The sequence below is a fragment of the Chinchilla lanigera genome, unplaced genomic scaffold (assembly GCF_000276665.1).
Source record: "Chinchilla lanigera isolate Chin_1 unplaced genomic scaffold, ChiLan1.0 scaffold00126, whole genome shotgun sequence".
Classification (NCBI taxonomy): domain Eukaryota; kingdom Metazoa; phylum Chordata; class Mammalia; order Rodentia; family Chinchillidae; genus Chinchilla; species Chinchilla lanigera.
In genome coordinates, this window is record NW_004955527.1 from 2,833,360 (window position 1) to 2,856,191 (window position 22,832).

The 22,832-nt window shown below is 48.6% G+C and overlaps 1 protein-coding gene across 1 annotated transcript in view; it reads right to left on the reverse strand.

Annotated features, from left to right (window-relative positions):
• Fhad1 (forkhead-associated (FHA) phosphopeptide binding domain 1) overlaps positions 1-22,832 on the reverse strand; it is a gene marked incomplete in the record, with an annotated part of 122,506 nt that overhangs the window by 76,730 nt on the left and 22,944 nt on the right. Inside the window, 3 exon segments of the mRNA XM_013507414.1 lie at positions 2,240-2,476; positions 8,181-8,290; positions 17,604-17,865. Of these exon segments, the coding sequence (XP_013362868.1) occupies positions 2,240-2,476; positions 8,181-8,290; positions 17,604-17,865 (609 nt within the window).

Here is a 22,832-nt window from a genome sequence, read left to right on the forward strand (position 1 = left end):
AGTTCATGTTTTTAAAGGGTGCAGTCCATGTGGGTTTGGCCTGTGGTGAGCAGTGCACCACGTGAGAAATAGTGCTATGGTGGGATGCTCACCTCATGGTGACCAGGAAGCAAAGACAGAGAAAAGATGGCGGCCCAGGACACGCCCCCTGTGACCTCACTTCCGCCCACTAAACCCCACCTCTTAAAGCCAGGCTCTGGAATAGGCTTGTATGTGGCGTTGCTAACTGCTGCTCATGGGCCTGTGGGGACATTGGACATCCAAATTATAGCCAAAAGTAAAGGGGGAAAGCAAAGATCACGTCTGCCTCTTTCGTGCTGAATTTCCAGAGCCCAGAAGAGCTCATGTGTATTTGAGAGAACACAGCCACAGATATTTATTTGTATGAACAAATGGGTGAATGAATGCATGAACAAATGGACAGATATGGTCCCCCCTTTATCTGCTGGAGATCCATCCCAAGGCCCTCAGTGGTGCTGGGAACTGTGGAGAGTACTGAGTGCTATAAGTGCTGTTTTCTCCTATCTACAGGCACTGCTGTGATAAAGTTTAATTTATAAGGGAGATGTGATGAGATTAACAATAATAACTAATAGTAGAATAACTAACAAATTGCTTGAATAGTTATTTAAAATTTATGAATTGTTTATGCTTGTAAATTTTCATTGAATATTTTCAGGCCATGGCTGCCAGGTATGGTAGTGCACACCTGTAACCCCAGCACTTGGAAGGCTGAGGCAGGAGGATCTCTGCAAGTTTGAGGTTATCTTGAGCTACATAGTAAGTTCAAAGTCAGCCTGAACTAGGTAGGAAAACCTTGTCTCAAAATGAAAAAACAAATAATATAATTTTTTCAGGCCATGCTTATGTGTGGGTAACTGAAACCATAAAAAAAAGACTGGTGTGATCAGAGCCCTGGTGGTAACCGGGCCTAGTCCTTTACCTGGGGTAGATTTAGCCGTTGGTGGAGTGGGTTAGGCTCACCATGCATAAACCATGTCATTTTTTTCTTGTTATGTAGTTAAAACAATAACAACAAATATCTATATGTATATAGATATTTGTTTTGTTTTGTTTTTGTTTTTTGTTTTGCAGAACCCAGGGGTGTTCTACTATTGAGCTACTTTCCCAGCCTTTTTTAGTTTTAATTTTGAGAAGGATCTTGCTATGTTGCTCTGGTTGGACTCAAATGGGTGGCCCTCCTGCCTCAGCCTCCTGAGTGACTGGAATTACAAGTGTGTGCCACTATGTGTCCCAGGTCCTTTTCTAGGACACCACTTCCAGGACTGGCGCTGTGCACTTTGAGCGGAGGGAGCAGCTGAAGGGCCGAGAGGGAAGAGGCAGCCAGTGGCCCCAGCGTGGCTACACTCTCAGCAGCACTGTGTTGAGACTGGAACACACCAGCGACTTTTTTTTTTTTAAATCAACTTTGTTAGGATGTAATTTATGCACAAAATCCATGGCCAATTTTTTAAAAAGAATTTTGGATCTAGTTTCCAGAGAAAGGGAAAAACCTGGTAAATCCAGACATTCCGGATGGAGAATTTTTGTTTGATGAAATTCCTCATAAGTGAGCCAGTAACTGCCTGCAGGGTTTGGGGTACAGCCTTCTTGCAGCAGGACTGGGGCTCCTCTGTCCCCATAGTGCTTGCTGGCTGGGTCTGGACAGCACTGGGCAGAAATAGAAAGAGGAGTCAGACCACGGTTCAAAATGTGTTACCTCCAGCATGCTGTGCCAGCTCTAGGCGTTCCTGGGTATCTCTGGCCTGCCTCAGTCTCCTCACCTGCCTATTGGGTGTGTCAGAGGACTGTAAATTTAAATCAGTTATGCACCTAAATCTTGCATGTGGCTGGTACTTACTAATTGCTAATTATACATACCTAACTTTTTTGTGGCATTTGGGGTTGCACTGAAAGACATCCCCAGCCCTTCATTCATTTTTTATTTTGAGATAGGGTAACACTAAGTTACTAAATTTCCCAGGCTGGGCTAGAACTTGCAATCCTCCTGCCTCAGCCTCCCAGAGTACTGGGATTACCATTACCAGGTGGGTGCCACCATGGCCAGTTACTAAGTGCTGATAGTGATCTTACCATGCTGGGACACTGTGGAGCTGCTACTCCTGTGGGTTTATGCCCCACCAGCCCTTCTCTGGCTGTCTGGGTGGTTCTCCTGGGCTCTGCGCCCCGGGGCTCTATGCCACTCCAGGGCTCCCACCAACTTGTCCCCGACTCCTACCTGGCTTTTCAGGCTCTGGATCTCCCTTTGTCTGGCGTCGCTGTCTTCATCGGGATCCTGGAACTTCTTCGGGACGCCCTTGTCGCTCTTCCTGGAGGCTGTATTCTCCGACAGCTTCTGGTTCAGCCCGGCCACTTCGTTCTGCAGGTTCGCTATGACCGCGTCTTTATATTTGGATTCAAGCTCAAAATCCGAGAGGCGGTTGACTTCTTTCCCCAGCAGCAGGATTATTTCGTCCTGGGTAGAGATCAGAAGGAAGCTTGCTAGGTGTGGGCCCGGCGAAGCTGAGCACATCTGAGAGCACAGGGCAAACCCGGGCCACTGGAGAAGGCCAGGTCGGGATGGGCGGGCGGAAGTGAACATCGAGGCCTGGGAAACATCCGGGAAGAGAAGGCTCAAGCTTCACAGGAAGCGAAACTTTCCTCCGTCCCAAAATTATGCTTTCGTCCTGCCTGGGGGCTTCTGCAGCCGTAAAGTCAGTTCTAATAGTTTTAGGAATTAACTTACCAGGCCTCAGTCTAGTACCCCGGGGACCCAGGAAAGGTAACTAGGAAAATGGCATTTAGTTCGAGCTCATTTGACTATCATGAGGGCCAGTATTTAATGTAAAAATACAGATGCCTTTTGAAGCGTTTCCCTTCCTGGTTCGCCACTGCCTGCCTCCTGGTTACATACGCAGAGCTGCGCTCTTGGTAACGGAGTCAGGACGCAATTAAGAGCGTGATCTGCGCATGTGCACTCCTGTACCTGGGCTGGGAAATGTCACGGGAGACTTTATCCACGATGCTATTAAGTCAGGCTTCCATTTCTCCCAATGTAGCCAAATAATTTGTTAGGTTTCCCAACAAGGGGGACAGTTCTCCAAACTCTCACCAGAAAGCATCAGTAAAATATCAGGAAGACTGGGAAAAAAAAATCCCTAAATGTACTTTGTTATGTAGCTGCAGAATTTCTGATCCATTACTTGGGGAGAGGTTTGAACCCAGGCCCTGGTCCCAGTCCCTTTTTTTGTCTTTTAATTTTGAGACAGGGTCTTGCGAACTCACTAAGTTTCCCAGGCTGTCATAGAATTTGGAATCCTCCTGCCTCAGCCTCCCAGAGTGCTGGGATTACAGGTATCTGCCAACCCACCTGGCTCATCACTTAAAGGATCCTTGCTCTTTCAGCCATTCACTGGTTGGAAGGAGGCAGAGGAGCCGTTTCCAGGCCAGCTCATGGCCTGCAAGGTCTTGAATGAGCCTGGTGAACTTGTCGCTCCCTGGCAGGCAAGGATAAGACCTTGGTCCCTCGGGAGCCTGTGTGGCATTGCCAGCTGCTGCCCAGCATCTTTGGGTCCTGGTGACTGCTGTGGTGCAATTTCAAGGGCTGGCTTCTGTCCCCCAGGGTAACCCCTCGCTTCATCCAAAACGACTCACTCAGAGTCTCTGTCAGCAGGTGTCTTAGTTACTTTTCTCACTGCTGAGACAAAATACGCAGTGTTGAAGGGGGAAAGGTTTATTTTGCTCACAGCTGTGGAGGGTTCAGTCCATAATCATCTGGCTCCAAGGCAGGGTGGCACATGGCAGAGGGGCAACAGTTCATGGAGGCAGAAGACAGCAAAAGCAACAAGGGAGAACCAATTCACAGTGGCCAGAGGTAGAAGAGCAAAAGGGGGAGATGAGCGTCTCTCTGCCCCTTTTATCTTATCCACACTGCTGGGATTAAGGTGATGCCCAATCCAATCAGTGACTGACCCAGCAATCACCCAGCCTTAATCCCAGCACCTTAATCCTAGCATTGAACCATGAATCAGTCGCAAACTCTAGATTCAGCTACCTCCAAAAAAGCCCCATCTAAAAGTGCATGAGGCTTTGGGGGGACATGGAGACACAAACCATAACAAAGCGCTTCTTCATTATTCATGCAACACACACTTATTGGGCACCTACTATATGCCAGGCCCTTGCTGGGCACTGGTGTACAAAGAGGCCTTTGGGGTGTGGTCTACGGCTGTGGTTTCTGTCTTCCTGGTGAGGATCTGTGCCCTTCCTCATCCTCGGTAGGTGTGTCGGTCACATGTCCTGCTCCTTCCTGTCCCGCCTCCCCATGCTGTGTCACTCAGACTGGTCCACCCAAGGGGGGCAGAGAATCCATACACTGATTACAAGAGGACAAGGATCTCATTTCCTTTGGGGTCATCAGAATCCAGCAGGAGGAAGCCAGACTAAGAAATGGGAGAAACTGGCAGCAGAGAGGATTCTGATGGCATCATTCAAGCTCCTGGATCCAGCCAGGCCTGACGCTAGAGAATCTTTACCTTTTCCCAATAAGTTAAGCCAATAAATGCTTTTCTTCTCCTCTCCCTTAAACCAATTTGTTTATGGCTCTTGGAAAAATTCTGGCAGGTCAGGACACAGATGGATCATAAACAGAAAAAATATAAACATGGTTGCACTGTGTTTCCATTATAATAACTGTAGTGGATTAACAATGGGGACAGATACTTTGCAGTTTGTGCCATTGAGCAGAGCTCATTTCTCTGTCCTCTACATCTAGGCTGCCCTGCAACCTCCTTTGACCCACAGGCTGTGATGAGGTGGGGCTGAATGATCTCCAGGCAAGTTTTTCAGAGCCTGTGCAGCTCTAGTCCTGGTCCCCAGGACCCCAGAGAAGCCCATGATGAAGAGCCAGAGTAGAGAGGCTCACTTTCCAGGCATCCCAGCTGCTGCCTCAGACCCAGAGAACGCAGTCATCTGGAACCACCAGCTTTGGCGTAGTACCAGTGACCACGGTTGCATGGTACAGGCAAGAAGATACCGGCTGAGAAAGTCAGCCAGCCAGCTGAGGAGCTGTGGGAAATAAAGATGATAAGCTGCTGTTTGAAGCCACTAAGTCTGGGGCTGGCTGCTTGCATAACATTGCAGGTCTGTCTTACTTTTCTCATTGCTGAGACAAGATACCCAACACCTAAAGTTAAAGGAGGAGAGGTTTATTTAGCTCACAGTTTGTAGAGGTTTCAGTCCATAATGGGCTGGCTGTAAGGCAGGGTGGCATGGCAGAGGGGCAATAGTTCATGGTGGCAGAAGATAACAAAAGCAACAAGCAAGGGGCCTTAACAGTGTCTCTCTGCCCCTTTTATCTGTTACAAGCTACTTAGGGCAGGCAGCACTCACACTATTAATCCTAGCACCCCAAAGCCCAGCACTGCACCATGAGTCAATCCCAGTGTCACACACTGTAGATCCAGCCACCTCTGAAAAAGCCCCACCATGACCACATGAGGCTTCAGGGGGACATTTAGACATAAACCACAATATTCCAAGCCTGCCTCCCCAAAGACTCATGTACATTCCTTATGCAAAAGGCATTTATTCTGTCTCTAAGCGTTGCCAAAGTCCTAAAAGCTTCAGCACTGCTGAGAAGTCCAAGTCCCAAGTCTCCTCTGAGATTTAAGGCAAACTCTTAGCTACAAACCCCTGCACAAATAAAAGGAAAGTTAAACACTTCCAACATTCGATGGCATGAGATAGACATTTTCATTCCAAAAGTTACAAACAGGGGGGTACAAAGGAATGGGATCAAAGCAAGTCCAAAATCCAGCAATGCAAACTTTAAATCCCATGGTTCCACTTTCAGCATCTGAGGCAATCTGTGGCAAGTTGTGAACTCCGCCCCTGTGACACTGCTGGTGGTTATAGCTCCCGTGGCTTTTCTCTGGGGCTGGCTCTGCTCTCTCCTTGCAATATTCCTCATGATTCACATTCTTGGCTTCTCCAACTTCTGGGGTCTCCACTGCACCTTTGGCTTCATACTCACATCTTCACACACTGCCCTCTCAAGGGCACACTGCCTGGCTTACCAGGCCTCCTTCTGAACTCTGGGTGGACACCTTCTTAATCTCACAACTCTTGAATCCAGCATGTGCATAAAACCAGTATCATGTGGCTGATACCAAGGTCTGCTACCAACTGAAGCAGTATCCAGGCTTCCTTCTGTCTTGGTTGTAGGGGCCCAGTGCCTATGAACCAAATCCCAAGGAACAACTTCCCTAGGCTGACACTATTCTGGAATATGGTGCTCTGGGTCTCTCTTCTCAAAGGAAAGTCTTTCACTTTTGCAGTTTTGAGGCTGCAAAGGGAGGAGTCCCATTTCTTTTTGTGGTGCCCTCAGGCTATCCTTCTGTTCTCTTCTTCTGAAATACTTGGCCTTTTCCTGCTGGTCTTTTCAGTGACCAGTTTCCCCTCTCTTCCATCTGTGCAGGCCATAACTTTACTGGAGCTTTCTTTATGGCCAAACTCAAAATGTTTGAAGTCATTCTGCCAGGCTCTTTGTTCTTGATTCTCAACACAAGTCTGGCTAAAAGCCCCATTAGTAGCCAAGCCACTACATCAACATTAGACTGCCCTGAAATTTCCTTTAGAAAATTAATTAGTTCACTACCCTTAATCTCAGTCTCAGACAAAGTCTCTGGACATGAGCAAAATGCAGATGAACTTTTTGCCAGGCCATAACACACACCATCTGGAGTCCAACAGCCAATGCAGTCCTTCTTCCCAGCAAGAACCATCTAAGGCTGGTCTTTACTGGCAGAATTTCCATCAGCACTCTGGTCTTCTGAGCTCTGACTGGAATTTCCCATCACCTAAGGCATTTCAGGTCTACTTTTTCAGCAGGCATCTTCAAACCTTTGCTAGCTTTCCCCCCATAATCCAGCTACAAAATCTCCTAAACCATATGGGCAGGTACAGTCACAGCAATGACCGTACTTCTGGTACTAAATTCTGTCTCAGTTACTTTTCTTATTGCTGAGACAAAATACTCAACACTCACAAGTTAAGAAGGAAGGGTTTATTCAGCTCACAGTTTGTAGACATTTCAGTCCATAGTCAATTGGTTCCAAGGCAGACAGGCATTGCAGAGGATAAACAGTTCATGGTGGACAGAAGGGAGCAAAGCAACAAATGACCACAGATCTTTATATTCCTTATATCTTGTCTGAGCTATTTAGACCAGATGGTACTCACACCCTTAATCTTAGTGCCCTTGAGCCTAGCACTACACCATGAATCAATCCCAGCATCACACACTCTAGATCTAGCCACCTCTGAAAAAGCCCCACCCATGACCACATGATGCTTTGGGAGGACATCTAGACACAAGCCTTAATCAGGTTGAATGCTGGCCTTTCCACTCCTGTCATATTTTGTTGGCCCTGGGACACCTGCTTCAGAAGCAGCCCCTACTCGATGCTGTGGATCTCTGGGAATGTCCTGAGTGTCACAGGAGCTCCAGGTAGCCCTGCTATAGGCTCAGCCCTGATCCCTAAGGAAGTAAGACATTTGGGGACAATCTTCTTAAAGACACTTCCAAGCTGTGGCTAAGTGGAGTGAAATCAACCAGGACCCATCCTTCCCACGTTACTAAATGCACCTGTCCTGACCCCATTCTGCTTCAATTCTCCAAACTGCCCTGGTTCTGCAGCAAGTCTCTCCTTGGCTCAGTTGCCTGTGATGTCACCTATCACTTCCTCCTGCTAGAAAGCATGTTTGAGTGGTTACTATGTGGGAGTCAGAAGTACCAGCTTAGAAATTAGCCAGACCCAGCCCAAACCCAAGTTCTGCCCCTCACACTGTGCAATCCTTGGCAAGTTACTTAACCTCTCTGAGTTTCAGTTCCCTCAATGGCAAGTTGTAAGTGATAAAAATCTATTTTGAAGATGGCAAAGATTAAAGGAGCTAACAAATGCCAAGTGCATAGGGTGCAGTCTAGCACACACTAGGTACTTAGTAAACAGAGGTTTATAAATGATATAACCAAGATATAACTTTTGCTCAAATAAAGGGTGGCTTCTTGGACAACAGGAAGAAAGGGAACTTTTGAGCCACAAAGAATAAGAGGTGATAGCAAGCCCTTCTGCTGTCCCTTGGTTGTGGTAGCTTGGTCCTTCCCTGGAATACCTCACCTTTTCCTGCTGGGCCAGGTCCTGGTCCACAAACATCTCTGAGGCAGAGGCTGACCCAGGGACTCCTTCAGCCATGGATTGCTCTGGCATGTCCACAGTGTTGGTCCACACTAAGGCAAGAGATGAGCACAAAAGACACTGTGAGTTTCCTAAGGCCTTGAAGAATATTTTCAGGCTAGCCTTCATATTGTTTCCTTTAGGATTGATGTACTGTATTGTGATTTTAAAATTGGAGCATATATGTTCACTTTTGGATAGCAATGAAAACATTACAGAAGCACTAGAAACAGAAGGAGCCACCTTACTCCTCTCCCCCAGCACTAAATGTGCTGTTAGTCACTTGGATATGTCCTTTTCCAGATATACTTTTATTGCTGCATAAAGATCTGGTAAGCTTGGATGAGTCAGTTAATCTCTCTCTGTCTTATTTTCCACATGGGCAATTCAAGGACATAAATGGTTTCTATTAGAAAGGGCCCTTCCGAGGATTACATGAAATATGATATAGAAAAATGGTCAGCATATTTTGTAGTCTTCTGGCTAAATCTGGCCCGGTGTTTGTTTTTGAGAATAAAGTTTTATTGGAACACAGCCATTCACTGAAGCATCATCTGTGGCTGTTTTTTTCATGGTACTAGGGCAGAACTGAATGATTGTAACACAGGCTATAAGACCTGTAAACCCTAAAACATTTACTATCTGGCCCTGTGACATTGTGGTTTATAATAAATGTATATATATATATATTTGTTCTTCATCTGTTTCCTGACACCTAGTTTCTAAATCTCTAGGAATCTCTAATGTGGTAAGAATCCTTTTGCATGCTAATGACATGATGGATGACTGCGGTTCCTGGTAACAGGAGACAGAGAAGGGGTGAAGGTTGAGCTAATCAGCAATGACCAAAGATTTAATCAAGTGCACACCTGCACCAAAGCCTCCATAAGTCCTCCAGGGGCCTTGGCTTGGGGAGCTCCAGACTGTTCAACTATGGAGGTACCTGGAGTTCAGGGAACCCAGAAAGGACATGGGAATTCTGTGCCCTCACATACTGCATCCAAGGACCTCTTTATCTGGTCAATCACTTGGATTTATGCTTTTGTTTTGTTTTTATGGTGGTGGGAACAGAACCCAGGGCCTTGTGCATGCTAGGCAGCTGCTCCCTCAGTGAGTCACACCCTAACCCCTTGCTTTTCAGTTGTATCCTTAAAAATATTCCTTGTAATAGAGCAGCAAGAATAAGCAAAGCGTTCCCCTGAGCTCTGTGAGCCATTCTAGCATCTGCTCACATCTGAGAAGGATATATCAGGGGAACCCCAATTTACAGCCAGTTGGTCAGAAGTAGTGGAGGCCCAGACTTGCAAAAGGCTTGTAGGGGCGGGTGTCTTGCAGGACTGAGCCCCAAACCTGTAGGATTTGACACCAACTCTAGGTAGATAGTGTCAGAATTGTGCTGAGTAATAGGATGCCAGCTAGTGTTGGAGAATTCCTCAGTGGGATCTTAAATGGCCTTGAGGACGTTTGACGTGGGCCCTTGCCTGTGGTGCAGGGGAGAGATGACGGACTTAGGAGGCGGGGCCAAGTGGAAGGAGGTTAGGTTATCAGGGACATTCCCTTCAAGGGGACACTGGGACCATGCCATGTCCAGACTTCACAAGATGCACATCTTCACCCTCCACACACTCCCACTATGACATAACCACCCAGGCTCGAAGGCCACTGAGCCAAGCAACCATGGATTGAAATCTTCGAAACCATAAGCCAAACAAACGTTTCCTCTTTTTGATTATCTCCAATATGTTTTCACAGTGACAGAAAGTTGACTGACATGGCAGGCGATGGGGGGCCCACCACACACATTTTGGTGAACAGAAGTAGTGTGACAGTAGAGAGGGGAACAGCGTTAACACTTAACGTTAGCTCTTTTAATCGTCGTTATACCTTTCAAAAACATAGATGGACTTACAGTTGGAATGTTTCTTGCTCAGCTTGCTTGTGCACTTGACCATGTATCAAAGTTGAATATTTGCAGCTGTGTCACATTCTTTTCTTAGTTACTCACAATAGCACAAGGGCTGGTTATATGATTTTCAGGGACTGTCCCCGCTACATTTGGAAGCTTCAATGTGTATATATGGTAGCAAATGCATCCTGCTTCACTGACATCAGTAGGAAATACAGTTTTTTTCTTGGTGTATATGGTGGATTAACTAATGGTCAACTTGTCACACCCAGATGAACTGAATCAGCGTAGCACTGGGTGTGAAAGGCCCACCTAAGGACTGTTGCCAACAGCATAAAAGGAGAACTGGAGAGGAAAATGATGTGCTGTTCATTCTCTTGGAGAAGCTTGTCGTGCTGGTTTTCCTAATATGAACTCAGCTGTTATCATCCAAGGCGCTTGGGTCCTCACTGTCACTGAGGATGGCTGCAGTTATTTTTCAGGGGAGCTCTGGTCCTTACCTTGAGTGTCGCTTCCTGACTCCAGTGCAGATCCCTCAGCCTGCTGGCACAGATCCTTCTTCCTGCTGGCGCAGACTTTTCAGCTTCCACCACTGACCTTTAGGCCTTCCCAGTATAAATCCTTGACACAGACTTGCTTGAGACATTGTCATGGGCTCTAGGCCTCCAGCTGGACTCGTGCAGGACACTGCTGCGGGATCCAGGCCCTCAACTGGATTCTTTGGTTCTATAATGCATGGACAGATCTCCTGCACTCTTCTGCTTTTGACTTATGGGGTGAATATTAGAAAAGAATCCTATAAATTTTGTGTCCTGTATTAAATCTATTCCCTTGCTAACCCTGACCCTGACTACAGCAGTGTAGGAATTTTGAACACGATTTCTATAAAACTTCTTCTGTGGTCATCTGGCTCTGAATGGTGCATTTAAAATTTTCCCACTATGATTTGTGGGCAATTGTTGCACATTCTTGCAAGGTGAGAAACTGGAAGGATTGTTTTCAAGCGTGATGCAATATTAGTGAATGTTTAACAATTAATGAGGTTGGTGCCATCACATTTGTGGTTATTTATCATTTTGATTCTGTATTTTTCATGTATTTCAGAGCCAGTGATTTCTTGCCAGTTGTCAAACTTGTTGTGGGCTCAAATCCCCCAGTGAACAGAAGTAGAAGCCGCTGGTGCCTGGGGAAGACTCGGCCTCAAATGCTGAATGACTGCCCTCCTCTGTGTTTCCTGGGCTGTAGGAGGAAAGGGCCCTGGGTTCCCACCCAGGCTTCCTAGCTATGCACCAGAATAGACTAGGGTCAGAGGCAGTTCCTGACTTTACTCTTCACTAGACTGGTTTGTTTATGTATTTCTTATGGGCAATAAGACAAGCCAATAAACCTGAACTCTTCCTAAGGAAAAAGAAGCAGTTACCCCCTCTTAGTTAACCCTGTCCTTTTCCCTGAGGGGGCAAACACATTCCAAGTCTATAATGCAGCCAGACTTCGTGTGGCATCCTTCCCCTGCCTATCACTCTGCCCTGATGGCTCATTGCCAACTGTATGTGGTCTGACTCCTGCCAGCCTGCCTGTCACCAGGTCCTATCTGAAGCTGTGTTCCCTGGGAGCAGAGCTCTTAGCCACACTGCCCCCCCAATACACTGTAGCGTTCACAGTCCATTCTACTTGGAATGCTGTTCCCATACCTTTACACTAGTAAATATCACTCATATTTCACTGCTGTTCTAGAATTTCATTTCCTTGGGGACCCTTTTTGATCTCCAGCTACATCATTTTCTACCATTAGGAGGAACTCATGGGCCCTAGGTATCTCTCCTGCATTATGATAAATATGAATCATCCCCTGGTCCAGTGTATCCACTCTGTATATGCTACTTGCCCATTAGTCACTTATTAGTTGATCAACTATCATAGAATCACAGTGCTATGTTCAATTAACCCTTAATTTGCTTAATAATGGCCCCAAAGGGCAAAAGAAATGTTGTCAAGGAGGCGTCAGGGCATGAAATATGGAAAGACAGGTGAAATCTGGTACTGGATGCCATGCTGTTGGGCATGTGCGAAAAACACAGTATATATGTGGTTGAGTATAATCCACGGTTTCAGGTACCCACAAGAGTCCTGGGATGAATTCCCCTTAGAATAGAGGCGAGGGCTGCTCATCAAAGGCTTGCTGTCTCCAGGTTTTCCACAGGTAAACTCCAGCACTCACGATAGCACTGTGTTAACATTAACAAATTATTGGGATGCCAGTGTACACATAGTCAAACCCAGGAAGGCACAGAGTTGGTACTGCTCCAGAACTAGGGCAAGAGCCAATGTCAGGTGCCCCACCAACCTGCTGTGTGCATGAACAAGGGCGTGAGTTGGGCCCTGTCAAGCCCATCAGCAAGAGCGTTTTGCACGGACAGCTCAAGGCCTGGCTGTGGAGTTTTGCTCTCTCGTCCATTGCTGGGGACTGAGCGGAGGAGTTTCAGAGGTCGCCTGAATGGAATAGTCAAGGCTGTCCTGGTGTGTCCGGCACTGAGGGTCTCCTGTGATTCAAGAGTTCACTGATAAGGGCCTGGAAAGTCCAGGGATCTAATCCCCACTGAGTTTCCTGCCCCCATGGGAGAGGCCTACGGTGTGGCCTGAAAGACAGGACCCAGGAAGGGCCCCCATTTGGGTGAGCAGCATGGGCCATTGGGGCTCCCTCAGGCTGGTTCTCACTGGTGCTGAGCCCAGTCCCAGCTTGGATTTCTGCCGCCCAATGTCACTTCTAGGTCCAACTCCAGAGGCCTCCACAGTCTTCAGGTGGCCCCTGATTGGCAGGCGATGACTGAGGCCCCTACAGGACGGGGAACCTGGATTTCCTCAAACCTCAGCACAGGCTCGAGGACTATTCTGGGTCTCTCTGCTACTGCAAGTGGCACCTGAGAGCTGTGGGGAGCAGCTTGACGTGAGCCTTGCTTTCCTGATCTGCAGCCATCAGGGAGCTGGGACAGGTGTCTCTCCCTCACCCCCAAGTTGTCCCTGGCCACTGCCAAGTATCAAAAGGAACCCAGGAGCTGTATCCCGCCAACCTGGCTCAAGCCAGCCCTCTGGTTGCTGGATCACGTGGAGGTCCCTGTGGGGAAGAGTCCCTCGGAAGGCCGGGATGACTGGTGGCAGGTGTGGGGACCCAGGCACTTTAAGAGGTGTGGAGTGGCGACTGTTTGCCAAACTGCAGGGAAGCTTCTTGGGTATTTTACAAGCCCTGATACTTCGCCAACCGCCTGCCCTCAGCAGGGCACAGCACTGGGTCCCCCGCTGCACGTTTGGGGTGTGGAATGGGTTTCTTCCCATTGTCCACAGTGCATACAAGTCCAGTAATGAGCATGGGCAGACAACAGCTTCATTTTAAAACTCATATGCGGTGCACGTTCATCCTCTGCCAGTCTCTTGACAGAGGTCATCCTATCACCACAGCAACCGTAGGGGTCAGAAGCACAGAGATGGCAGAGGGCGTGCCTCAGGTCACATAGCTGGTAGGTGATGAAGTCCGTATTCGAAGGCAAGTTTATCTGATTGAGAGCTCTCAGCCATTTTGCAGCCAGTTTACTGAAGGAGGGAGACCATCAGGGTCCACTGTTGAATTTTAAAAAGCAGGTCACCTGTGCTGGGTTCCAATGAACAGAGAAGTATATGTGAATCTGGAAATTATTTTTAAAAATCTGTTTTCTGTTCTCAGTAGTTCTTCCTCCCTACCTCTCTGAGCTCCTGCAGCCTGGTAGAAGCCTCCTACCAAAGCTGTGTGAGTGGACCATCATGGAATTGGGCCTTCTAGCCCAGTCCAACCTTCAGATCACTGCAGCTGGCCAAGAGCTGGGCAGTCACCTTGGAAGAGACTCCAGAGCCCCCAGCAGAACCACTTCCAAACTCCTGACCCAGAGAAACTGTGTGAGATGAGAAATGTTTATTGTTTTAGATCCACGAGTCTTGGGCTATTTGTTACACAGCACTAGGTAGCTGATACAGACTTTGGCCATGGTCCACTTCCTGTTTCTACCACCTCCCCATAAGGCCATTAAATTATAATTTGAGTGATGGATTAATCCACCTGATGGTGTTAGGACCCTCATGATCCATTCACTTCCCCAAAAGCCATCAGCTGGCAAGAGAGTCTTAACATGAATTTGGGGGTGTTTAAAATCCAAACCAGTATGCCTAGTAAAGTCCCAGAGCCTCAGAGAGTCTGTCATTACAAACCCAATGGGTTTTCAGGGTGGGGTGAATTAAAGGAGAGAGCTTAAGAAATAATGAAGAAATGTTCCTGGGGTTATGAGAACCCTGTTACACAGCATCAGAAAGTTGTATAACATGCTTCCTGCAGCACTATGGGAAGTTAGAAATGTACCCAGTAAGCTACATGATTTAGCCAAAGAGATTTCTAGGCGGGACACTTGAAGGTGTCACCTGGTTACTTCTTGCTTCTTACAGCAAAACGTGAGGAGAGCGCTCGATGAACAGCAGAAGTGCGGCATGAAAAAGACTTGGGCAGATAACAACTTGTGGCAGTTAGGAAACTCCCTGTCCCTGCAGATGGCAAGTGAGACTTAAGGAATTAATACCAGGCCCTGTTAAATACCGAAATCAAAAACACACCCAGAAAACGTGGCCTAAAGATGAAGTGAAGAGTGTGCCAGTCCTTTGTTAGGCCATGGAAGGACAAGGGTCCAAGTGGACTATGTCGGTCACAGCCTGGGCCTTCTCGGCAGCTCCTGGGTGCTGTCTCTCAGCAATGGCCTTCGACGCCCAAAGTAGCGGTCATAGCATGTGCTGTGTTGCTGTAACAAAATACTCTAGGCTGGGTAACACATGAACGTTTGGCTCATGATTCTGGTGTCTGGAGGTCCCAACAGCACGGTTCGGGTGTCCAGGCAGGGGCCCCTGGCTGCATCACTCCATGGTGGAGGACTGGAAAGGGGCCCAGCTACATGCAGTAGGGGAATGTGTGTGAGCAAGGAAGCAAGGAGGACTGGGAGGGGTTGCTCTTTTCCAACAACTGACTCTCCCAGGAGCTAATCCACTTCAAAGGATTAACACTAATCCCTTCACAGTTGGAGCCTCTATGCATGACCTAACCACCTTCTGATAGGCTCCACCTATTAAAGGACCCGCTTTCAGTGCATGCACCTTTGCGGACACATTCAAACCCTGTCCTAACTGTAGCAGTAGAGGTGGTTTCTGTTAAAGAAATCCGTGGGCATGGCTGGTGGGATGAATGCCAGTAAAAGAAAAGGCAGGATGACTCAGGGGCAGAACCAAGAGCTCTGGGAAGGTGATTTTTGGGCAAGAATAGGACTGAATCTAATCAAGGAACTCCTGACACACTTGGGGTGGATTTCAGAACTGCTATGGACCAGTGACTCCCACACTTCCTGTTTTTGCCCTTTACAAACAGGAAGAGGGTCCTTAGCAGGCATCCTGTGTCCATCCCACCCCAGCATGTGAAGTGAGTGAGGGACAGATGGCCAGTCTCTTTAGTGGACAAGTGGATCATAAATCTCCTTGAGGAGCTGACCTTAAGGAGCTCCACCCAATTTGTCCTATCTGTACCTCAACCAAATTCAGATAACAAAGTTAGAGCTGGTGCTGGCATGGGATGGGATTTGGGGGCCCTCAGGAGGAAGTTATGGCATCTTACAAGTGAGAGGGGAGTGAACCCTGGAGGACCAAAGGGCAGACAGTGTTGGCCAGCTTCCAAGATGACCACCAATAATTCCTGCCTCCTGGTACTCAGGCTCTTGCTTGAGCCCCCTTTCCAGGACTGAGCTGACCTCTGTAACCAATAGGCTACTGCAGAAATGACAGAGTGACTTCTGAGGCTTGCTCCACGAGAAAGGCTGCAGGTTCCACATTAATTCTTGGGTCACTTGTTCTGGGGAGCCTGCTGTCCTTCTGGAGCGCACCTGGCAGCTCCACAGAGAGGTCCAAGGAAAGAACCGAGGCTCCTGCCAACAGCCATGTGGACGCATGTGCCATCTTAAAAGCAGATTCTCCAGCTTAGTCCAGCCTCCAGATGACCACAGCCCCAGCTGATACCTTGACGGCAACCTTTGGAGAAACCTTGAGCCACAGCCACCTGAATAGGTGACTCCCAAATTCCTGACCACAAAAACCGTACACTGGGCTGAGGATGTAGCTCAGTGGTACAGTGCTTGCCCAGCATGCATAAGGCCCTGAGTTTAATCCCCAGTACCACAAAAAACAAAAAAACAAAAACAAAAACAAAACTATATACTACACTGGTTTTTATTTATGGTTTGTTTTAGGGGCTAGGTTTTAGGATAATGTATTATGAAACAACTGATAACATACATTGTTGTACGTTAATTTTACATTAAAAGATAAAAACTACTGAACTCTAGTTAATGGTATACATGTTAAAATGTTTAAGGGAAGACTACAGATTGTGCAATTTGCTTTGAAGTGCGTCAAAACGTAAGATGGGTTAATGTATAAACAGAAGGATGGGTCTAGAAATAGATATAAAATGCATACAGCAAAGTGTTCACAGTAGAATCAGGTGGGAGAGTCTGTAAAATTCTTTTTTCTTTGTATGTTTGAAAATTTTATATTAGAATGTTGGGGGGAAATGGCTGAGTACTTTCTTAACTTGGTGGTTAGGTACAGAGGGCGCATTTGATGATGAACATCATGTAAGCTAAGAGTGCTCTTCACTTACTCTTTTTATAGGCAGCTCCGGGGATCACATCTAGGACCTAACACATTTTAGGCAAGTACTGTAATACTAAGCTATGGCCCCAGCCCTTGCTTACTCTTTGGTTTGAATATTCTTGCAGTGATGATTGTTTCAGCGATGGAGGAAAGTAACTAGGTGAAAGGTCTTGAGCAAGACCGGGGAGGACCTGGAGCCATGGAGACCCTTGTGGGCTTTGAGGGGTCCAGGGCTGAACAGACAGGAGAGAAAACAGGAATTGACCCCACAGGTCATGGAAGATGCTGGGGGTGGGCCCAAGGCCTGAGCAACTAGCTTCTCTGCCACTGAGGCTGTTCCAGCCAAAGCAGTGGCAGACAGGAAGTACATCCCCAGTGCCACAAGGGTTTCTGGGGGGGGGGCTGGTGGGCAAAGGGGATTGTGAGTGCCAGTGTATCCGCACATCTGCATCAAAGGCGTCTGTGTAGATCCTGCTGCCCATGTGTGTGCATTTGCACACACTCGGGCACGGGGTGCTGCTCAGCACATGGGCAGGGGCTCAGCACGCACACAGCGTGGCTGAGAAATCCAAGGCTGACTTTTATCTATTTCCTTATTTCTGGTTTATTCTGATTTCTTTTTTTTTTTTTTTTTTTTTTTTTTTTTTTTACAATTGACTATGTTCTATTTTTAGAATAAATGGACAAAAAGCAAGACTCGTTCTCTTGGCTCCAAACCCATCCCAGACACCCCCACAGGAAGCCCTGGTACACACCTTGCTTGATGACTGGGGACTTGTGGTCCATGACGAAGGAGAATATCTTCCCCTTGGCGCTCACGGGTCGCTGGTGGGAGGCAGGCGGGACCCCGGTGGACCTGGGGAACCCCTGGGACCAGCTCCGCTGCACAGGCACTGGCCGGCTGCCCTGGTGGAAGGGGAAATGCGGAGGCGAGGGCGACGTGTTTGGCTGTTGGGTGGCCCGAGGGGGCTGCGGCCTGGGCCAAGGTACTGGACCCCTCACCCACGGATACGAGACCTGTAGAGGCAGACAGGGGGTCAGAGGAGGTTTGCTTCTCTCAGGGACCAAGGGCTTTCCTTCTGCCTCGCTCACCACTGTCCTCACAGCATCTGGGATAGACACTTGGGCCCTAAGGAGTAGGTCCTCAGACAGTGGCTGACTGCAGCGGGCAGGTCATTGAGACTCGCACCCAGCTCTCTGAGACTCTACGGTACGTTCTCTTTCCACTCACACTTTACTTCTCTCCTCTGTCCTCAAATCTGAGAGAACTGGGGCTGCAGGGACTCTGACCGTCTCATCAGCCTTCATCTGAACAGCTGCACACCTGGTCCATCGGGACCTATTGAGGGGACCTTTATGCACGTGACCTCAGGGAGGATGTGAGTGTGCGGGATCTATCTACACAAGGACAGGCAAGTGCAGGGCAGAGCTGATGCCTGGCTTGGTCTCCGCTTAGGGCCCTCGTGTCTGTCTTCTGCCTAAATGATGACTCCACGCAGCGCTATCACTTACTGCATGGGGCTCATGCGAGTCCTTCCTGTGTCATTAATGAGGCTGGGGGTGGGGAAGTGCACCCAGCTCAGGCAGTGATGCAGAGGACATGGGTTCCAGATCTGAAGGCCTCTTTTTTCTCCATCTCTCTCCCCGCTTCTTCCCTCCCTCACTGCTTTTCTTCCTCCCTTATCTTGTCGCTCCCTCTTGCTCTTGATCTGTCTCAGCCTCACCCTCCTCTTCCTCTTCGTCCTGCTCCTTCTCTCCCTCCTAATTTGCTGGGGGGAAGCTAAGCTCAAAGCTTTGCCATCTACATGGGGCCACACACTGTCCCAGAACTCCATTTCCCCTTCCGTAGAATTGCAAGACCATGAGCTCAAGAGTCACATAATAAGCAACAGACACTTCCAAGCCCAGAGCGCCAGCAGACGGCACTTCCTGTACCCGCCGCTGGGCTTTCCCCAGAGGAAGGCACCCCACTCACTCAGGAGCCTGGCCCAAAGCCAAACCCAGTCCCCCAGTGACTCTTGGAGTTGGGGAACTCAAGCACCAAACTCCAGTCACCTAGGGACGTTGGCCCTGCATTCACAATGACAGTGCCCACTTTAAGTCTGTTCCACGGGTGGGACCTGGCAGTGTTCAGCAAACTGTCACCCAGCACGCAGTCTCGAATTTCCCTCTGTGTCCACATCTCAGTCTCCCACCTGACCTCACTGTCTTCCTGGGTCTTCCGGAGCTCAGGGGTCCGGTTCCCGGCTTCGCTGCTTTCTCCACCCATCCTGTGCCTTCCAGTGCTCCAGAGCTGGCTCGCCTCATTCCAGTGTGCTGTTGCCACTGGTTCAATAGATACTTAGGGATGAATGGACTGAAGATGATGGGGTAAATTCAAATGCATTCTACCCCAGCCTTCAGAGCACCAATCTAGAAATTTCTAGATCAGTTGTGCTGGAGAAATCCACTCTTGTGCTGGGATATTGTGTGGTGGGGAATGTGATTCAGAGCTGAGTGTGCCTCACAGCCAACTAACTGCAAGGGTGGTAAGGAGTGCTTGCACCTCAGGCCTCCAGGGCCCCACTTGCTATTGGACTGGTAGATTCTGGGCAACCTCCCTTTCCCAACTCTCAGCTCACTGTTGTGGGTGGGGTTCAGCAATCAGCCAATTGCATGCCCTGGTCATGGGGATTGGTGGAGAGATGCAGCCTCTGGTCCAATCAGAGCCAAGCCCTCCCAGGAGGACCAGGCTGGACACCAGAAACCCCGGCCATGCTGACCTCCTTGAACCAGAGAAGGTATCAGCCAGAAGAGAGAGAGGGAAGTTGGTATTTTTTTCATTGCAGAAGACATGAGACACAAAATTTACCATCATAAACATTTTTTCAGTATACAGTTTCGCAGTGTTCATATATTGCTATGAAATATATCTTCAGAACTCTTTCATCTTGCAAAAATGAAACTCTATTCTCCTTCAACTCTCTCCACCCTCTGAGGCCCTGGTTTTGCCAACTGGCTAGTTTTTGTGTGTGTGGGTATGTGTGTGTTTATTTCGTTGTTATCTCTTGATTCTGATGGAAATCATGAACTGGCAAAGCACAACTTTGCTAGCAGTCCTGATGCCACCAGGCAGTGCTGGATAAGGCTGGAGGTCAACAGTTGACACCGCCAGCTGCTGGTCACTGCTGCTTCGGGCACCATGGGTCAAGTCTGCCAGGTGCCGGCCTTGTAGCTGATCATCACTGGTTGCTGGTCTCTGAAACGCTTCAGAGCTAACAGCCTTTAGTATTTATTGTGCTTTCTTTCAAAGGGACCACTCTGTCCAAACTACTCAGGCTAAGAATCCTGGGTAGGTTCACAGGACCTTCCCTGCTCACATTATCTGAGAAAGAAATCATGAACAGATTTACAGGACCGCTGGAGCTAGTCTTTATTTTAACAGACCTGTGCAAAAGCACCCCAGGAGTAGCGGCGGGCAGTACAGAGCCCAGCAAGACCAACCCAACAGCGCGAGGCAGTGCTGCTTATATAGCAGCTTCAACCTGTGAGCGGTCCAGCGTAGGCCTGTGATTGGCTCAAATTCAGGCCTGCCGATTTGGTCTAAGTGCAGGTCTGTGATTGGTTCAAGAGGGCGTAGGGCAGCTGTGTGCGGAGATTCAGTGAAGGGGCGGGGCCATGTGAGCTGCTTGATTGACAGCTATTGCATCTTCAAGACAAAACAGCGCAGCTGAAACTGGTGAATGTTCAAGAGGGTTAGCTGTGTCATTGGAGGTTGGGGACGGTGGGGTTATTAATAATGCGCCCAGATCCCGCCTTCCCTGGTCTCAGCTATGTTAGGGCTGTTCCTCCGCTGCTCTTGCCTTGTCTGGAGTGGAGCGCGTGCGGGAGGGGTGGGGGCGGACATGGTGGCTGAGAGCTGAGCTGCAATCCTGCTGGATCTGTCTGGAGGAGGTGGCCACTAAATAACCAGGGAGGACACCAAGGCAAGCTGTCTCAGTCCATGGGGGAGGGGAAGCAGAGGGAAATGAGGCGGAGGAGCATGACAGCTGTAAGCCAAACCTGGCCCCAGCAAAGAGGAGTCCGCTGATAACCACCTTTTCATTTCCAGTCTCTGTGAATCTCTCTCCCCTAGGTAGCTCCTATGAGAAAGATCAGACGACATCTGTCTTCTTGTGACGGGCTCCTTTTTCTTAACATGACGTGCTCGATGTGCTCAAGGGTCATCCACGATGAAGCACTTGTCTGATTCTCTCTCTCTCTTTTGTTTAACACATTCACAATGGGACCCTAATTCACATGTGTGGCTTCTGGGTGGCTCTGACGCACCGGTGGTACTTGCCTGACTGTCTCCATCAGGCAGTGTGGCTCAGTCCCATCCAGTGGTACAGACCTCCTCATGGGAGGCCATGCACGTATGGCTGGTGGTTCAAGCTAGCGGAACGTGATGAGGCTGAACACTCTCCATCGCATGGCTAGACCCTGTTTCCTCTGTCCGTTCATCTACTGATGAACACTTGAGTTCATGCTGCCCTTGACTCCTGGGAGGAGAGGTGTGCAAGGAGAGAAACTGGTTGTGAACCCTGGCCTGGTCTGACCCTGGGAGGAAAGGTTAGAGCCGTCTCGAGTGCAGCATATGGAGGTCAACGGCAGGACGTCTGAGCGGGGAAGGGTCTGAAATACAAAAGCAGAAAAGACTGCAGCTGGCTCTTTGGGTTCGAAAATTAAGATCCGCACCAATGGTTGTTGATTTAGGGTGGCTTTAGTTGTGAGGTTAAAGTGCAAGTTTCTCTCCTCGGCAGCCCTATCTGTCATAAGGGAGGTCAAGGTCTTCTCAGATATCGCTGCTGGGAATGACAAGGAGACCGGCAGGTAGAAAAACACAAGGAGAGAAAGATACCGCTTGAGAAGTGGCCTCTGGCCGTGCTCAGATTAGGATGTACGTGGTCACAGTCACGGGGCGGCAGTAAGTCTGGTTTGAAGAATTTTAGTTTAAAAATAACACGCCGGTGCAGTTGTTCTCCCCACCCTACCATCTCTGTTTTGTTTTTGAGACAGCATGGATCAGTCCTGAATTCTTCCACACGGTCCCCACACAGGCGACTGGTAACCTCCTGGACCACACTAGCCGCTCCATTTCTGCCGGCTTGAACAAACACCAGTCAATGATTTACTCCAAGAAATCACAATCCACTTCTCCCAATTACCGGCTTGTTCTTCGCATTATCACCTCAGTGACTTTGCCTGGCTTTATTGCTCCCTGTCCCCCCGAGTCTGTTGAAGCGCCCTGTGTGTTGCAATGCTGATGACGGGGAGCTATGATCTCCTTCCAGCTCTTGTCTCGGGCCGTCACTTTATAGCTTGAAATTGGCCACGGTGGGAGCATTTACACCTTAGAAATCAGGGCCGGAATTTTTTTTGTGTTGACCTTCTGCACTTAAAAAGGCCACTGGGAAGGCATTAACGACCCACACTGAGGGTTGTATCTGTATCACGGGCAGCACACACAATGAAGTGACATCTTCTGCCAGGAAGTCTCTTCCATCATGGTCACCGGGTCATCGAAGGATGCATGAGGTTCCCATACACACCTTTCTTATCTCGCTTTTGTCTTACTCATGAAGCTGAGCAAAAATATCCACCAGCGTTCAGGCTGGAAGCTCACTTGCTTGTCTGCTGCCCCCATATGCCTCCTACCTTAGGGATCCAAGTGTTCAGCAAAAACCAATAAAAGCAGTCAGTGAAAATCAAAGGCTGTGTGGGATTTGCAGAGAGGGTGGTACATTATATTGTTGGCGGAGCATGTGTCACACACGCTTTATGTCAGTAAACTTTATCGGTGCCTGCTTCACTTTTTCTGGGGGCGCAGTGCCCAGCACCATGCCTGGCGCACACTGCAGGTGTTCACTGGCAGAACCAGGCTAAAGATGGGCAAACAGCCTAAGTGAAAAAATGAAAATGAGGGCTGGGGATTTAGCTCAGCGGCAAAGCGCCTGCCTGGCAAG